Genomic DNA, 17,352 nt, shown 5'->3' on the forward strand with positions numbered 1-17,352 from the left:
CAGAAACAGCTTCAACTGGTTTTAAATTGCTGTACAATGAGGGTTACATCCTGAACTATTTGGTGACAAATCCTGTCTATATATCAGACAAAAAACTCTTAATCACTTAAACACCTAAATACAAACACATAAATTCCACTCCCACTGTGAACCCTTCTCTTGTTCATAAATCAGACCGGGAGAAAGTGTTGTGACTTATCCTTAAGCCTCAATGTATATTTGCAATTTGGATTTCTGCAGCTACTTGTTTTTTTTTCTACTCTGGTATGTTGTCTTTGGTTGTAAGACCAAATAAAATGCCCCAAATTGTTTTGCCATTTGTTCAAGATAATCATTATAGATCCAGTATCTACATTTCAAGTTTTTTCTTCAAAGTCCTACAAACTAAACACTTTAGGTAAATGAATTCACTTTATAAACTTTTTTTTTTTTTTGCAGTCTTGGTACTCTGTCCTGTATTCTCTATCTAGTATTTGTGTGAGTCAACATTAGACCTATACAGAGGCTGTGAGGTTTGACTCAGTCTGCAGCCTTCTGGGAAACTTAAATATCATAGAAAACTTTCTAGTTGAACTGGAGACTAAAGAATGAAGGAGACAGTGTTGAAATTTTTAAAATAATTATAGTTATCCAGAGAAATACAGAACTACAAGTATTTCTGTTAATTTTACTATGATAAGAAACTTTTCATATAGGTAATGTCACAAAGTCACAGCATAAAGGCCCACACCACAGAATCAGGCCATCGTCATTTTAAACTCTGGATCCATGAAGCCGTTCAGCTACACATAAAATTTATAAAACAGCTCCTTCTGAATATTGACTCACACATTTGTACTGCTCTAAATAACAAAGCTCTTGCCAAGTGCATCAGAGATTTGAGACAAGAGATCACTTATTTTCAAAGCATCAGAAAATATTCACATTTTCAATTCTTCATCTTCATACCTGTGACTAATGTGTCTCCATATAAGGCTTTGAATTCATCGAATCTGCTTCCATCCACGATTCTAGCAATGACCTAAGAGTAAAAATAACAACGTCCCTTAACAATTATATTACAGAAGAATTTCTGTATTAAAATTATGTATAAGGAAAAGAAATTTGTAGTGAAGTTGTCACTTTCACAAAATTCCACCCTACTCAGAAAATCTCATTAGAATTTCACTTGACATGCATGGTTAATGCCCTGAAGTCATTCTAGCCCCTGATTTTACACTTCACTATAAAAGCAACAGCACCATGTTGCAAACCAGAGAGGCACAGAGAATACATGGGCTGGCCGTGAGACTCAGATCTTCGGGGGCTGTTCACATGTACTGGCCGAGGGTCAGGGATTCAATCAGAAAGCAAGGTCCAGGCTTAGAGTCAGAAGACTTAGACTCCAACCTAAGCTATCACATCTATCACACAGATATACGTGTCCTGGAGTAAGGCATCTATTTAACTCCTCTGAGTCTGGTTGTCTCTTCTACAAAGATGGGACAAAGTTGTAAAGATGTGATGAACTAGTAGGAAAGGAACCTAAGAAAATAATGCTGAGATGAAGGATCAGCTCTGACTCCAAGCTTCTCTCAGCTCTACCACTGAGAAACTAGAGTCACAGGCTGGTTACCTAAAATCATCAAAGCCTCAGTTTCTTCATCTGCTATAAAAAAAAAAAAAGATAATACGTAAGTGCTAATAACAAAGCCTGGCTCTCATCAAAAGATAGCTATTATTATTAAGACTTCCATAAAGGCCCACTGATTCTGAATTTTTACATATATATATAATTAATCGTAATATATATATATTAATATATAATTAATCTTAACTGAGTAGAGATTACTAAATAGTTTATCCTCAGGCTGGACAGCTGCATGTTAATCAATGAAATTAAAACACTCCCTCACACCATACACAAATATAAACTCAAAATGGCTTAAAGACTCAATCATAAGACACTATAACCTCCTAGAAGAAAACTCAGGCAAAACATTCTCTAACATAAATCTTAATTAGCAATGTTCTCCTAGGGCAGTCTACCAAGGCAAGAGAAATAAAAGCAAAAATAAATAAATGGGACCTAATGGGACCTAATTTCCTTTGCAAAGCAAAGGAAACTGTAAACAAAACAAAAAGACAACCTACAGAATGGGAAAAAATAATTGCAAACAATGCGACTGACAAAGGTTTATCGTCAGGGCTCATCATTCTACATCAGGACTATTTCAAAGCGTTCAAAACATGAAGCATAATTCAAATTTTTTCAGAAACTATTTCAAATAACATGTATCATTTTTTCTACCTAGTTCAAACTTCCTTTTCCTCTTTACCATATCAAAGGCTTCTTTTGTAAGATGCAAAGACTGAAAAAAATAAGTGAACGCTTCCTAATATCTCTTTCCAAAAAGTAAAAGCTTACTTTGAAATGTTTTCGGTTTTTTTCCTAAAAGGTCTAAAAGTGGGGGTATAACAGTTATCTAAGTGCTATGTACCTCCAAAATTGTACCTTTTGAAAACCAATAAACACATGACCGTTCTCCCACATGAAGAGAAAACCATTCAAAAGGGCAGAGCAATCTTGGGCCATTTAATGTGAAGCCCCTTTCTATTTGCTTTATGATGAAGTCCACTCAGCCACATAAAATATACTAACTGATCTTCACAAAGACTCAAACTTCAGGAAGCAGGCATATCATATGGTATTTCCTAGGAGCAGAAATCAATGCTCAGAGAGGTTCAATCCCAGTAACACTGACTAGGGAAACAAGGACTAGAACCTGGGTTTTCCAGTTAATATCCCAAGGCTGCCCCATAGCTCCATATTCTAGTAAGACCCCCAAACAAGAATTATTTGCTATTACGGAAAAATGTAGTAAATTATCATCATAATGATGAACATGAATCAGCAAAATGCAGAAGTCCAGGATATAATTTAATAAGGCAGAAGTCTATCTTTATAAATAGATCTCCATTAAAATGAAATTGAACTACTGTGAAGGCAAGGATTTGCACCTGTTTTGCTCATTTCTCTGCCCCTGGTGCCTGAAACAATACCTTCATGGAACAAGTACTCAATAAATGAAAAAGTGAATATGCTTAAAAGAATGAATTCTTAGCCATCCAGAAAATCTGACTATCCAGAACAAGTCATTTTTCAGGTACATCAGACTGTAAATACTTGAATTTTCTATGCCTATAATTAATTGAAAAGTCAAACTAAAAACCTAATTCTAAAGCTCACAGTTAACTAAGTTACCATGCTAAAGTGAAGTACCCATTGAAGCCCCATTAAAATCCAGGTCTTAAGACTCTCTAAAAATAATAAGAGTATTGCCTAAATAAATAATTGTACACATCCGTAAGTGGGATATCACATTCATCAGTTCATTCAAAAAAATATTTACTGAGTGCCTACTATACTGCCAGGTACTATTATAAGAATTAGGACCTAGCCATGGAAAATGTTTCATAAAGAACTTTTAAATAATGGGAAAATGTTTATAATTTAAACTGGAAAAAGTAGAGTTTAAACAAATACACACACACACACACACACACACACACACACACACACTATCCCCACTACATAAAAATGTGTACAGACACATTAAGCCAAAACACCAAAATACTCTCTGGATAGTGGAATTACAAGTAATTTTATGTTTTCCTGTATTTTTTACATTTTTCACAATTAGTACATAATAGTTGTATAGTCAAGGGGAAACGTAACAAAATATTAAGGCACAGAATCTGGTATTAAGACAACCTTCTAATTTATAAAGTATTCTGCCAGATATGGATACTGAATAAAATAAAAGTCTACATGCTACGTGCAAGCACTAAAAACTGTCAACCTAGACTACAGGAGACTATGTCGACAATCTGTAACCATAGCAACGCACCTTCAACTTTAATCAAGATTCTATCTTTGCTCATATCATATTGATCTAAAAGGGTGCACTTTTCCTGTCAACAACTTACTGACATTTTATCCATTTCCCAAAATAAGAACACTAAAAAACAGCTGGAAATTGTGAAACTGTCCTACATCACTCCTAATGTCCACAGGAATACAGAATCCTAATTATGAACAAAGCAAGCTTTGTCATCATCCAGTGAAAACTTCCCAATAATTAAGAGGGATTTTATTCCCCTCTCTGTCTTTTAGCAAGATATCTTTGTCTCATATGTCACTTCTTACTGAGATCCACAAAAGTCCCTTAGTTTAGGGATGAACATAACTGAAACACCCTTCAGCTATGAAAATACACATAAGCTTATAGTTTACATGAAGTTTAAACACACGTCACAAACTGACAGCACAGCTTGCACCTCACAGTTCCAGTTTACACACCTCTCGGACGTCAAAGCTCCTCTTAAGATTAGTACCAACTATTCCATACAATTCATCAGAAGGAAATAAAGGGTCCTCAGAAGGTTCAACAGTAACCTGCAGAAATATAGAACAATCACATTAGCCTGTTTAAAGACATCATTTCAAGGTGACATAAGCCAAAATGCTTTTCAGGAAAATAAAACATAAAAGAACATTCAACTTACATCCAATTTCTTCTGATAATTTAGATTCCTCACAATCTTCCTAGCTAAGTGAAGGGCATGATTGTCATCCAAAGCGTAGTAGTCACTTACTCCAGACTTTCTACAGAGTAAAGCACACTAAAACAATCAGAACAGGGAAAAGGAAAATAATTAAATATCTTAAACCCCAAAGATCTTCTTCTCATCTAAGGATGACATCTCCTCACTTCCAAAACACTTTAATAAATACTATCTAATTTGATCTTCATAATGTCCCTGACAAAACAGTGCTAACCTTGTTTTACACAGGAAAAACTGAGGTACACATAAGTTAAGTACCTTGCCCTAAGACCACCAGTGGCTGCATAAGAACCCACATCTTCTACTTCTCAATCTTGACCTTCTTCTACTAAACCACAAGGTCCTACTGATGAAGAATTCTATTTAATGCTTATTCCATACACCGCAAAAGAAATTGTAATATGATAAAGTTCAACCACAGATGGCACACTTTCATGATGTAGTCAGTAACAGCAAATGAACTTATTTACCAAACACAAAAAGACTCAGACATAGAAAACAAACTTGTGGTTACCAAAGGGGAAAGAGTGGGAAAGATCAGTAGACACAAACTACTATAAATAAAACATTTAAACAACAAGGTCCTAATATGTAGCATAGGGAACTACATTCAATATATTGCAATAACCTATAATGGAAAAGAATATGAATCACAAATCACTATGCTGCACACCAGAAACTACTGTAACATTGTAAATCAACTATACTTCAATTTAAAAAAAAAAAGTTTGCACCTAACCAAGACCCCAGTGAAGATGCCAGCTGTGGTCTCTCATTTCTGAGAGACTGCTCAGGCCTCCCTTACCACATTACACCCCAAGAGTATACTGTTACAGGTAGCACACACAAAGGCTTGAAGGCATTGTCCTTCAGATTAATGGTAAAAATGGGTATTAATAAAATGGAACTATGATAAGGAAGTTCCTGCTCAATTTCAAGTTCAATGTGAATGAAGCACAGTTGTGTTCTGGTTATTAGCTCCATTCCAATTAGATGGCTTGTTATTTCACTTGTAGGTATACATGACTTTCTAATAAAGTATTTTTAAAAATTGTAAAGTCAGGCAAAAATATATACCTGAAAAAAATGAATTTTAGTTCATTTTATGAGCAAGGACTAAGCTTCCACAATCTAAACTTTGACATCTTGTCTAGGGAAAACACCAAATCCTTGGGAGACATTTCTTAGAATTGGGCTCTCACAGTGGTTTCATGTAACTGTCCAACTCTGGGTTGGGTGTTCCTCAGTAAGAGCAGAGAGCGTGTGTACTCCTCTTTATAGTCCTCCAATACCTTTGTAAATGGTAGATTCTTCAGTTTCTTCAATTTAACATGACATTTTATAACTGACCATATCTTTCAAATGCTTCACACATAATACCAGCTATAATTGCTGACTTCCAGCTATACTGCAGTAATTCAGTAAGCAAAGAGAAGGTGAAGGAACTGCTTCCAAATCAGTAAATATTTAAAATAAAATGTTTTTTAAAAAAAAACTGCCTAGTATTTACAAAAACAGCAGGAAAGGGAAACTTCCGATGAGACACTGTATTACATAAAGCTTTGTGTCAAATAAACTATTAAGGATGACGAATCAGAGAGGTATAAAGATGTATTCATAACGACAGAGAGAAGCCAAAGCAACCTGTGCCGGTAAATTTTATGACACTGTTCCCAAAAAAGCCATCACCATCTAATCACTGTCCCATGATTCTAAGAAGGTTATTATTAACGGTAACAGCTAGCAGTCACAGGGCTCGGTGTGCACCAAACACTCTGCTATGAGACAGGAACGATTCATATCTTCATTTACACATGAGGAAGTGAGGCTCAGGGAAGTTAAGTGGTCTGTCTACTCACAAGGGTAATAAGTGAGGCAAACGGAAGATGAATTCTAGAACCTATGCCTCTAACTTAATATACTGCCTACAGCTTTTATGAGCACCAGATGACTTTTTTAAACAGTCAAAAAAATCTTTTTAAAATTAATGCTCCACAAATACTATCTTCATCTCCATTCCCTGATTAAGTGGCAGCCCACTTTGTCCTGTTCCTATTCTACCTGCTTCCCCTCTCTCTCTCTCCAGGTTGAAACATCTACTCCACTGTCTCCCTGTACAGTCAGCAAACGGCCAGATAAGAGGAATGCTGCATCTGTGCTCACACCGTGGTGTTCGCCTAAATAAACAAGTATTCTGCTCAAACCCGGGCAGAAACTCAAGCTCTCTAAGCTTTTCTCTGACTACCTCAACTCTGCTCCAGCTCTTCCCTTAATTATTCTTCCTTTTGCTTCTAGTTCTAACACTGGAAGCATGCTAGCATCATTTGTTTTGTAATTGTTTTTCAGTTCATTCATTTGTTTCTCTTATCTGCCTAATTAAATTATAAGTCCTTGAGGGCAGGGACAAGGCCTGAAATTCTTCTGTATTACTCGCAAAACTTAGCACAATCAATCTACCCACAAGTAAGTGCTCAATGACAAAGAAATGAATGAAAAACTGAGGCAAGGGTGGGTCCTTCTACCAACTCTTCAAAAGGACGGCACTGTTCTTTGATAGGAGAGTGGAAATGTTGTACCTGTTTTCCTTCTCCCACCTGCTAGACTGTCCCCATAGCCACCTGCCTCCCTGGGCCTGCGATCTGGCAGAGCAAAGAAAGGATTACTGCACCGGCCAGGCCATTGAGCTCAATGATTAGCTCGACCTGCCGTTTTATGGCTGGGTTCTTTAGGGGATAGTCCTGGGCCCTCTTCCTTGTCCATACTCACCTTGAGGCGAGCTCATCAGTCCCATGGTTTAACTGCCATCAGTATGCTGATGGCTCTCCAGCACTGATCTGGGTTCCAGACTCACAGTTAACTGCCTACTCAGCATCTCTATTTGGATGTCTGGAGCATCTCCAAGACAGGGTACAAAAGGAACACTTGATCCCCCTGCCCCATCCACAACTCTGCCTTGCTTCCCATTTTCCCAGTCTCAGGAAATGAAACCTATTCATGTCATCAACTTTGTCACCTCACTTTTCCCTTATATGAAATTCATCAACAAGTCCCTCAATTCCACCTCTAAAACAAAGCTCAAATCTAGTCACTCTCCACCTTCACTGCCACCATAACCACCTAAGCCACCAACATCTCTCACCTATGATACTGACACAACCACCCAATCGGTCCCTCACATAGACTTTTGCCAACTCTAAGCATTCTTCATTTAGCAGCCAGAAAGATTTTCTTTTAATGAAATATCTGATAATGGCACAACTCTCTTTAAAACTCTTCAATGGTTTCCTAATTGCTCATGAAAAAAGAAGAGACCAAAATATTTAACGACTGATTATGATGATAAACAATAATAATGGCAGTTAACATTTATAAGTATTTATTTACAGCAGGTATTGTTCCAAGAAATTTGTGATATCATTTCATTTAATCCTCACAAAATTCTAGAAGGTAAATTGTCTTCTTACCCCTGACCTCTAAACTGAAATGATTAGACCAGCAAGGCGATGGAGCCGGCTCATGCCTAAGAGCTAACTGTGTGCATCTCTTCCTGATTCCATGCTCCATGGTGTCTTGTCCATAGCTTGAAATCAGCCATGGTGGAATGGGTCATATCACAGAAATTAGCAAATGCCACAAGCAGGGTTTTTTCCTCCCCAGAGAACCAGCTGTTAGGCATTCACCTGCTATTGAGAGTTTAGCTGAGCTACTCCGTGACATTGCTGCCTCAGCATCCATTTTGTTGGGCCAAGTGGCCTGCGGGGACCTTAAATTGACACTAGTCCCACACGCTAGCCCTAGAGAGCAGCTCAGTCACAAGCAAATGTAAGTCCTGATACGACTTCCCCAACAGCCGTTATGATCACGTCTCCCCCACCTCCCAGCACCTGTTCACTTAGATAAGATCCCTGTGGGGGATCCAACACTTAAAAAGTGTTAGTTAAACAAAGTCATAACACCTGGACACCACTGGGTTTGCTCCACCTTCTGTATGCTCTCTCTATACTTCTTTTTCTGTAAGCCTTACCATATATACATATTTATGTAATTTCTTGGTGATTATTTATTGCCTACCTCCTTGATTAAGAATATAAGCTTCTTGAGATCAAAAACAATGTCTTTCTTATTATCTCAAACATCTAAACAGTGTCTGTCTGGCACATAACAGGTGCTCAATGGGTGTTTGTTAAACAAATAAGAAATTCATCTCTTCAGACTTCCCAGGCTATAGTGAAAAAGCTGATGTTCTTGCTTAGAAATGCAACTCCAAATAATTGAATCCTAAAACAGCAGATTGGGAACAAATAAACTAGTTTGATCTGGCAATTTTTAACACTTGGAAAAATATAATTTAAAACTTCTTCTAAACAAACAAGTGACAATCAGTCCTAGAAAGAAACAACCACTTCTCTTTCACCTGCAGTGAAGATCAGCACCTCCAAGATCCTCAGCTGACACCTCTTCTCCAGTTGCTGCTTTAACCTACAACAAGGATAAAAGCCGATGGTGAGTTTTGCCCATTGGAGAAAGGAAAATGCTTCCCTACACATCTCCTAACCTGACTATACCTACCATTTTTTCTTCCATAGAGCTAAAGAACATTTTGTTTTTTCATTCTACCCACCTGGCAAACCTAATTAATATTGTCTCTAGTCCACAGATGAAAAATCTGAACCCAGATTCACTAGGGAACTTGCCCACAGCCCCTGAGCAGGAGACAACCCGGAGGAGGGTATAGCTCAGTGGTAGAGCACATGCTTAGCATGCACAAGGTCCTAGGTTCAATCCCCAGTATCTCCATTTAAAAAAAAAGAAAAAAGAAAAAAAAGTCAGTGTCATGAAAGACCAAACAAAAACCAAGGGACAATAAAGGAGACTAAAGAGATAATTTAAAAAAAAAAGAGAGAGAGATGGAACCTGATTTGAAACCAGGCATTCCTGACCTGAAAGCCTGCTCTCTTTGCCTTATGTGATGCTGCTTCACACACATTAAAGTCTTAGATCTGTGCACACGCTGTTCCCACTGTGTGGGTTCCCACCTCCTTCTCAGTCACCTGTTAAGCCCTGCTTATCCAAGCCCTGCCTGCTGTATGTGGCTTTCCCTGACCTGCTTAGGCCTTTTCATTATTAATGACACTTACTGGTATTAATAGAGCAATGCTTGCTCATCTGTGGTCCAAGAGTATTCCACCTACCCTTCCAACATGGCACCTGACAGACTCTATTTCAGTAATTTATACATGACTGTCATCTCCTCTATACTGTTGAGTTTCTTGATGGCATAAACTGTGATTTATGCATCTTTCACCACTCAATAAATGTACTGAAGTAATGCCTTTTTTTCACTGTTGCTGAAAAATTCCAGTAACTATCAAAAACAAACTCTTAAAGGTACAATACCTTTAAGATGGGGGAAAAAAAACACGATTATCTACATCTAAGATTTAGCAGACTATGACCAAAAAGAAAGAAACCTCTCGTAATAAATTAAGAAGGACTTAATTATAGCCTGAGAAATTCTAACAAGAAAAAGAAAGAAAAATCATTTAGTGCTAAATGCCAACCTGATGATCCCTTAGGAATCACTTATTGATCCTACTTCTTTGGGTTGATTTTGTTTTTCTTCAAGTAATAAAAAAAAAGCTTTTATTAGAATAATGAACATTAATCTAAAACACAGCATAGAAATGACTTATTCATTACATCAAAGCTCTGCCTTAAATAAAATATTATTCCACAGAAAGTGGTAATTAAATTTTTCACCTCCAATTATTCCACCCCCAGAGTTAGATTCTTGGTTCTCTTCTTCCCAAAAAATTCAATGTAAAATAGCATTCAGTCCAGGCAATAACTAGTCATAAGAGGTGTCTGGATATTTAAAGTTGTAAAAAGGAATAAACAACCAATATCCTATGTTCATTTTCAGGGAACTGACTGATACCAACTGAAAAAGTAAAGATTTGTCATTCGTTAATATTTATTCAACACTCAAAAATGCGTTTGAAACTGTGATATGTATAATGATGATAAAAGCCCAAGAGAAAATGGAAACAGCTCATTCTATTAATAACAAGTTCAGAAGATAAACAAAAGATAGCACAAAAAGCTCCTTTAAAAACTTGTCTTATTACTATGCATTTTTTTTTCAACCACTTTAAGCTAATGAAAGCTATGGCACCTCAATCCCACATTATGTGTGAAACCTACAAAGCCTTTTCTCAATTTTCCGTAAAACGAGCAACAGAATTTAGAATTCTCAAGCAAATGAAGCTGCTACTGCTTCTTCTACCCGTAAACACGGCCTTTTAAAGGCAGGCTCCTGAACAAGATTCAGTTCTCTAGGAGAACTGCCGACTTCTCCGGCTGCTGTGGTGCTCCTCTCTAAGGTACAGGGTAAATCTGAATCCCCTGAACACTGTCATGCTGATCTTTAGACAAAATCTTCTCTCAAAAAGTTAGCATCATTTTGCTATTATGATACTGCCTATACTCCCAAAAAGATGCTTTAAATTTTTAATCATATCTTTACTCATTCTTTGAAGAAAAATAAACAAGAACTACCCAGGAAAGTTTACACCCTATGATAGCTATCACATGTTGCTAGAGAAATGTTAAAGAATAATAAACCTTTTGAATAATGCCTCGAGACTGATTATGTTTGAAATGGCAGCTCTTCGGGCAGCTCTAAGCCTCAATAAAAGTTATCAAAAATTAACACAGTTGTTTGGAAAATAAATTTATTTAACATCAAAGTATAAGTTCCTTTTAAACATACTCTGTTTAATAAATTTGCGTTACTATTCTAAAACTAAAGATTCTTTGACAGACTTCTGAAGCAATAAACTTACTTTTTAAGATATAATTCATATACCATAAAATTTCACCATTTAAAAGCATACAATTCAGTCTTTTTTATTATAGCGACATGGTTGTGTGACCATTACCACCACTTAATTCCAGAACATTTCACAGCTCTCAAAAGAAACCCCATACTCATTAGCAGTCACTCTCCATTCAATCTGCTTCCTGGTCCTTTGCAACAACTAATCTACTTTCTGTCTGTATGAATTTGCCTACTGTATATATTTCATAGACATGGGACTGTACAGTATTTGTCCTTTTGTGTCTACCACAATGTTTTCAAGGTCCATCCATGTTGAAGGATGTGTCAGAACTTCATTCCTTTTATGGCTGAATAATACTCCACTGTATATATATAACAGTTCTAGAATTTCCTTGACATTCTTCTTTTTACCTAGTTAATATTCTTGGACTTTACTTATGTAATGGAACATTTTGTTGTAAGGTGTGCTAATTACCCATGTCTTTATCCACTCTTTCTCGCTTTGAGGTCTAGGGTCATGTTGTGACATAAGCACTGGAAACTGATGACTGCACTACTGAAAATCACTGAAATGGAGCTGACCAAAGGGGAGGTGAGGAAGACCCAAGGACGACATAATCAACTCCTCAGTGCCTGCATCACGGGAAGGTGGCCAGTGAGGTTGCAAGGGTCTCACTCTCAGAAGTGCCCTGTGCTTGGGAGTTTAATGCTCAGTGGTCACCCTACTGAAATTCTACCTAATTTTATCCTTGAATTTGTGTTCCATAAGTGAAGTTTGATGGGACAGTGGAGGGTGTGTGTTGAGGTTTAGAGCCTCAGCTCTTGCCCGGTCTACTTCCCACCAGCTCCCTGGGATGGGTTCTTGGTTCCCTGCTTCCGAACCAACTAATGCCTGGGTCCTGGGTCCTGCCCTACCTCCCTGTCCAGTGACTGTTACATCTGCTTACGGTGGGGGCCTGGCACAGGCAAAGGGTCAGAGGTCAGCTGTGCACCCTGTGGTGTCTCAGGGAGAAGCGCAGCAGCACCATCCCTGTCCTGGGCTGGCAGCGCTGAGGTGCTTCTCCAATAGGCGGCTCGGTGGGGCCAGAGGGAGCTAAAGCCTAGCCTGCCACCCACTCCCCATCCAGGTACCAAGCACATTCTTGCATGGAGCTGCCCACCCTCTGGGGTCGTGGTGGGCCCACTGGAAGCTGGGACGCATGAGGGGGGAGCATGTCGTTAAATAAATAAAAACACCATGACAGGTAAATGAACCACAGAAGAAAGGAAAATGTTTTGTATTTTAGTACTTTAACAGTACTTTCCTCCTCCTTTCTGAACAAAGGGTCCCATATTTTCATTTTGTACTGGGGTGTGCATATCATGTAGCTGCCATACCAGTGATTCATAAAGCTTGCTAGTATTAAAAATTTAGAGCACCACTCATAGCTATTCTAATTTAGGAAATGGTGAATGTAACCTTTTTTAAAAGATAATGTTTTCACTAGACTCAGAAAGTCAAAAGTCTCTCTTTCATCCTGTCTCATCTCCTCTGCATTTAAATACTTACTGTATCTTTTCCAGAGTTTTTTTCTGCATATACAAATTTACAAACGTATAATTACCTCCATTTTACACAAAAGTTAACACACTATGTGTAAGCACCTTGCTGTTTTCACTAAACAATTTATTGACTTATTACAGACCTTGAGTCAAACAATAATACAGCTGAGGTAGAAGAAAAGATATGTTAAGAGCTAAAACTACAAAACTATTAGAACAAAACAAAGGATTAAATCTTTGTGACCTTGGAATAGGCAATGCCTTCAGATATGACACCAAAAGCACAAGCAAAAAGAGAAAAAATATATAAAAACTGGACTTTATCAAAATTTAAAACTTTCATGCTTCAAAGGAAAATACCATCAAGAGGATGAAAAGACAAACGAATGAACAAAAGTGAATCATTTATCTGATAAGAAAATTCTATCCAGAACATATAAAGAATTCTTAAAACTCAATAAAAAGACAATAAACCAATTAAAAAGTGGGCAAGTATCTGAATAGACAGTTTTTCAGTTGACCAGTTATACAAATGGCCAACAAGCACATGAAAGATGCTCAGTGTAATTAGGAAAATGCAAATCAAAATCATAACAAGGTACCACATCACACCCCACAGGGATGGCTAACATCAAACAGACACCCAATAGCAAGTGTTGGCAAGGATGCAGAGAAATCAGAACCCTCACACACTGCTGGCAAGAATGTAAAATATGTTCTGGACAGCTTGGCTGTTCCTCCAAATGTTAACCTTAGAGTTACCCTAAGACCCAGCAATTATACTCATGGGTTTACATCCAATAGAAATGAAAATATATCCACATAAAAACTTGTACATAAACCTTCATAGCAGCATTATTCATAATACCCAAATAGTGGAATAAACCCCAAATGTCTGTCATCAACCAGTAAATGGATAAATAAAATGCAGCCTATCCATACAATGAAATATTATTCAGCCATAAAAAGGAATGAAGTTACTCCTCAAAAAATTAAACAGAATTACCACATGATTCAGCAATTCCACTTCTGAGTGTAACCAAAAGAAATGAAGCAGGGACTCACATAGATATTTGTATATACTCATGTTCACAGCAGCATTATTCCAAATAGCCGCAAAGTGGAAGCAACCCAAAAGTCCACCTATGGACAAAAAGACAACATGTGGAATGTACACCTCCACTGCCCTGGCAACCACGCTTCATAGACAAAGTAGAACCATGGCTGCCAGGGAAGTGGAGGTGGCGGGGGGTGGGGGGAGGGATAGGGAGTTAGTGTTCAATGGTACAGTTTCAGTTGGGGATGATGAGAAAGTTCTGGAGATGAGTGGTGGTGATGGTTGCACAACAAGCTGAATTTACTTAATGCCAGAGTACTGTATGCTTAAAAGTGGTTAGAATGGTAAATTTTGTGTTATGTAAATTTTACTTCAAGCAAGACTATGTTCTTACATAAAAGAAGGAAAAAAAATTATGATCTTACCAAGGGGGGTCCTCCCAAGAAAATGGTACCTTGCTTGCGTACAATGATGTTTTCATCAGCCATTGCAGGCAAGTAAGCTCCTCCTGCTGTACAGAAGCCCATGACCACTGCTATCTGGAATCCAAGCACACAGGAAACTCATGCAGCACAGCTCAAACAGTGAATTACAGCCTCTGGCTCTATACAGTCCACAAGCACTGCAATACCAGGGGCAACTGCTGGCTTGCCCCTGGATTTCATTTAAAAAATGGAGTCCTCTGAGTGTTTAGAATAACTTCCCAATTCTATATGAAAGCATTTTGAAGGGTTTCTGCTCAATTCTGCTGTGAACCAGAAACTGCTCTAAAAGAATAAAGTCTATTAAAAAAAAAAGCATTTTGAAGAGCTTATGTAACACTTTATAAAGTTTGTGGACAATCTCCCTGTCAAGGAGAAGACTGGTCAGACAGACCATTAGTCCGAGCAACTAATGGAGAGAAGAAACTCAAAATCCCACCACAAATTAGCAAAACTATATTAAAAAGGTAACTTTTAGAAGGGATAGACGGGATTTCAAAATTGTAGAATAGATAAATAAGATTATACTGTATAGCACAGGGAAATATACACAAGATCTTGTGGTAGCTCACAGAGAAAAAAATGTGACAATGAATATATATATGTTCATGTATAACTAGAAAATTGTGCTCTACACTGGAATTTGACACAATATTGTAAAGTGATTATAAATCAATAAAAAATGTTAAAAAAAAAGATACCTTTTAAATCTAATAATGAGTCCTCTAAATAACTGCCACTTAGCTCATAGGAATACTGAAATAATTCTCCAAATGAATGTTGTTAATTTTGTGTTACACTGAATATGATACTTTCTAAATATAAAACTAATGTTAGCATTGCAGCTAAAAATCCTGCTCAAAAGAAAGTAAACTGTGTAGAAATTGGGTGACGTATATATACATGAGGGTTCACAGTACTATTTTCTCTACTTTTGTGTGTGTTTGAAGTTTTCCATAATATAAGCTAAAAAAAATCTTGCTTAGAAATTGGTACGACGCAAAGAATAAATATGGATTTGCCAATTACCCCTTGATAGGAACAAATATCACAAACAAAAATAAGAAAAGTATATACTGAATATTTTCTTAAATTATCATATGAAAGCAGTTTTTGCTACAAATTCCAATATTCTACCAGTTTTCCTTCTAGTCATACAAATAGTTGTTTTGGAAAAAAAAAAAAAACTCACAGTAGTATTCATCCAGGAATGAAAGGCAACATGAGTAAACCTTTTTCCATCTAAATGGCTGTCAGTCACAAAAGCATTTTTCCCTCTTTCATGTAATGTTATTTAAAATGGCTGTAACATTTCTTTTCAATATATTACAGAAATGTTTGTTACTTACTGTTTTACTTATCAATCACCCAGAAGTTTTTTTCTTCCAGTTTTATTGGGATATAATCGCTATACAGCACAATATAAGGTTAAGGTGTACAGCATAATGATGTGACCTACACACATGGTGAAATGATTATCTCAGTAAGTTTAGTTAATATCCATTATCTCATATAGATATAAAATTTTAAAAATAGAAAAAACATATTCTTCTTATGATTAAAAAAAACCTCTTAGGACTTACTCCTAATGACTTTCATATATAACACAGAGCAGTGTTAATTATCATACTAAACATTATATCTCTAGTACTTATTTATCTTACAAATCAAAGTTTGTACCTTTTGACTGCCTTCATCCAATTCTCTTTCCACCCATCCCCTGCCTCTGGTAAGTACAAATTTTATTTCTTTTTCTGTGAGTTTGTTTGTTTGATTGTTTGAAATATAATCAACCTACAACATGATGATAGTTACTATTCTACAACACAGGGGTTTGATATTTCTATACATTTCAAAATGATCACCAGGATAAGTCTAGTTACAGTACGTCACCAAATAAAGATATCACATAGTTACTGACTATATTCCCCACACTGTTCACTTCACACCGTGACTCATTTATTTTGCAAATAGAAGTTTGTACCTCTTAATCTCCCTAACCTATTTCTTCTCCCCTCCTTGTCCTGCCTCCCTGCAGAAGTTTATTTTAAAGATATCTATGGCTAGAAAAACTCTAGCCCATAAGCCAAGGATACACTCACCATAGCAGTCTTTATAATTGCAAAAATATGCAAATAACCAACATGTCCATCAATACAACATTTTGAAATGATAAATGAATTGTGATAAATGAATTTAAAAATTTGAGGCAAAAACATAACAAATGAAAGATTAGTACTTCATAAATCCAAGTGGAGGGTACCTGAGTGTTCTGTTCTATTATTCTCTGTACTTTCTACAAGTTGGAAATATTTTATGGACTTTTCTTTAAATTTCTATTAGGAGCAAAGGGCACAGTTTCACCTTATCACCTTGTTCTCTGTACTAGAACACTAGAAACCACTCTAACTATTTCAGTATCCAAAAAAAGTCAAGGAACTAAAGAAGAGTCACAATGACATGTGTATAAAGGTGGATAATTTTCAAAAATAATCTCTAAAGACCTAAACACACAGAGCAAGGGTCCATGAAAATGACAGTTAAGCAATAGGAGAGAAAAGAATTAGCAACGGCCATCAAGTAGTGTTCCGAGACCAAGGATGGGGGCAGGGATGGGAATGGAGGGGACAAAGAGGAGGAATTATTTTGTCAAGATGTCTTAAGACAAAATGAGGAAAATAAAACTAAACGCCATCACGCCATCCCGCCATCTCAGGGTGGAGAAAAGATGTGCCAATTTCATAGAAAAGGCTCTCAAAATGAACAGCTGACAAATGATTAGCACATCTACATCAGGGAATTTTACTGTATTCCCTAGAACA

General features: G+C 36.9%; 1 protein-coding gene across 2 annotated transcripts in view; it reads right to left on the reverse strand.

The window, feature by feature from the left end:
- Positions 1 to 17,352, reverse strand: part of MCCC2 (methylcrotonyl-CoA carboxylase subunit 2) — a 59,387-nt gene that overhangs the window by 15,792 nt on the left and 26,243 nt on the right. For both annotated transcript variants that reach the window (XM_006197562.4, XM_072958540.1), the window contains exons 7-11: positions 14,474 to 14,587; positions 9,023 to 9,087; positions 4,549 to 4,648; positions 4,343 to 4,438; positions 949 to 1,021 (exon numbers count right to left, since the gene is read on the reverse strand). In XM_006197562.4, coding sequence (XP_006197624.1) covers positions 949 to 1,021; positions 4,343 to 4,438; positions 4,549 to 4,648; positions 9,023 to 9,087; positions 14,474 to 14,587 — 448 coding nt within the window. The remainder of the gene's footprint in view (positions 1 to 948; positions 1,022 to 4,342; positions 4,439 to 4,548; positions 4,649 to 9,022; positions 9,088 to 14,473; positions 14,588 to 17,352) is intronic.

The sequence above is a fragment of the Vicugna pacos genome, chromosome 3, assembly GCF_048564905.1.
Source record: "Vicugna pacos chromosome 3, VicPac4, whole genome shotgun sequence".
Classification (NCBI taxonomy): domain Eukaryota; kingdom Metazoa; phylum Chordata; class Mammalia; order Artiodactyla; family Camelidae; genus Vicugna; species Vicugna pacos.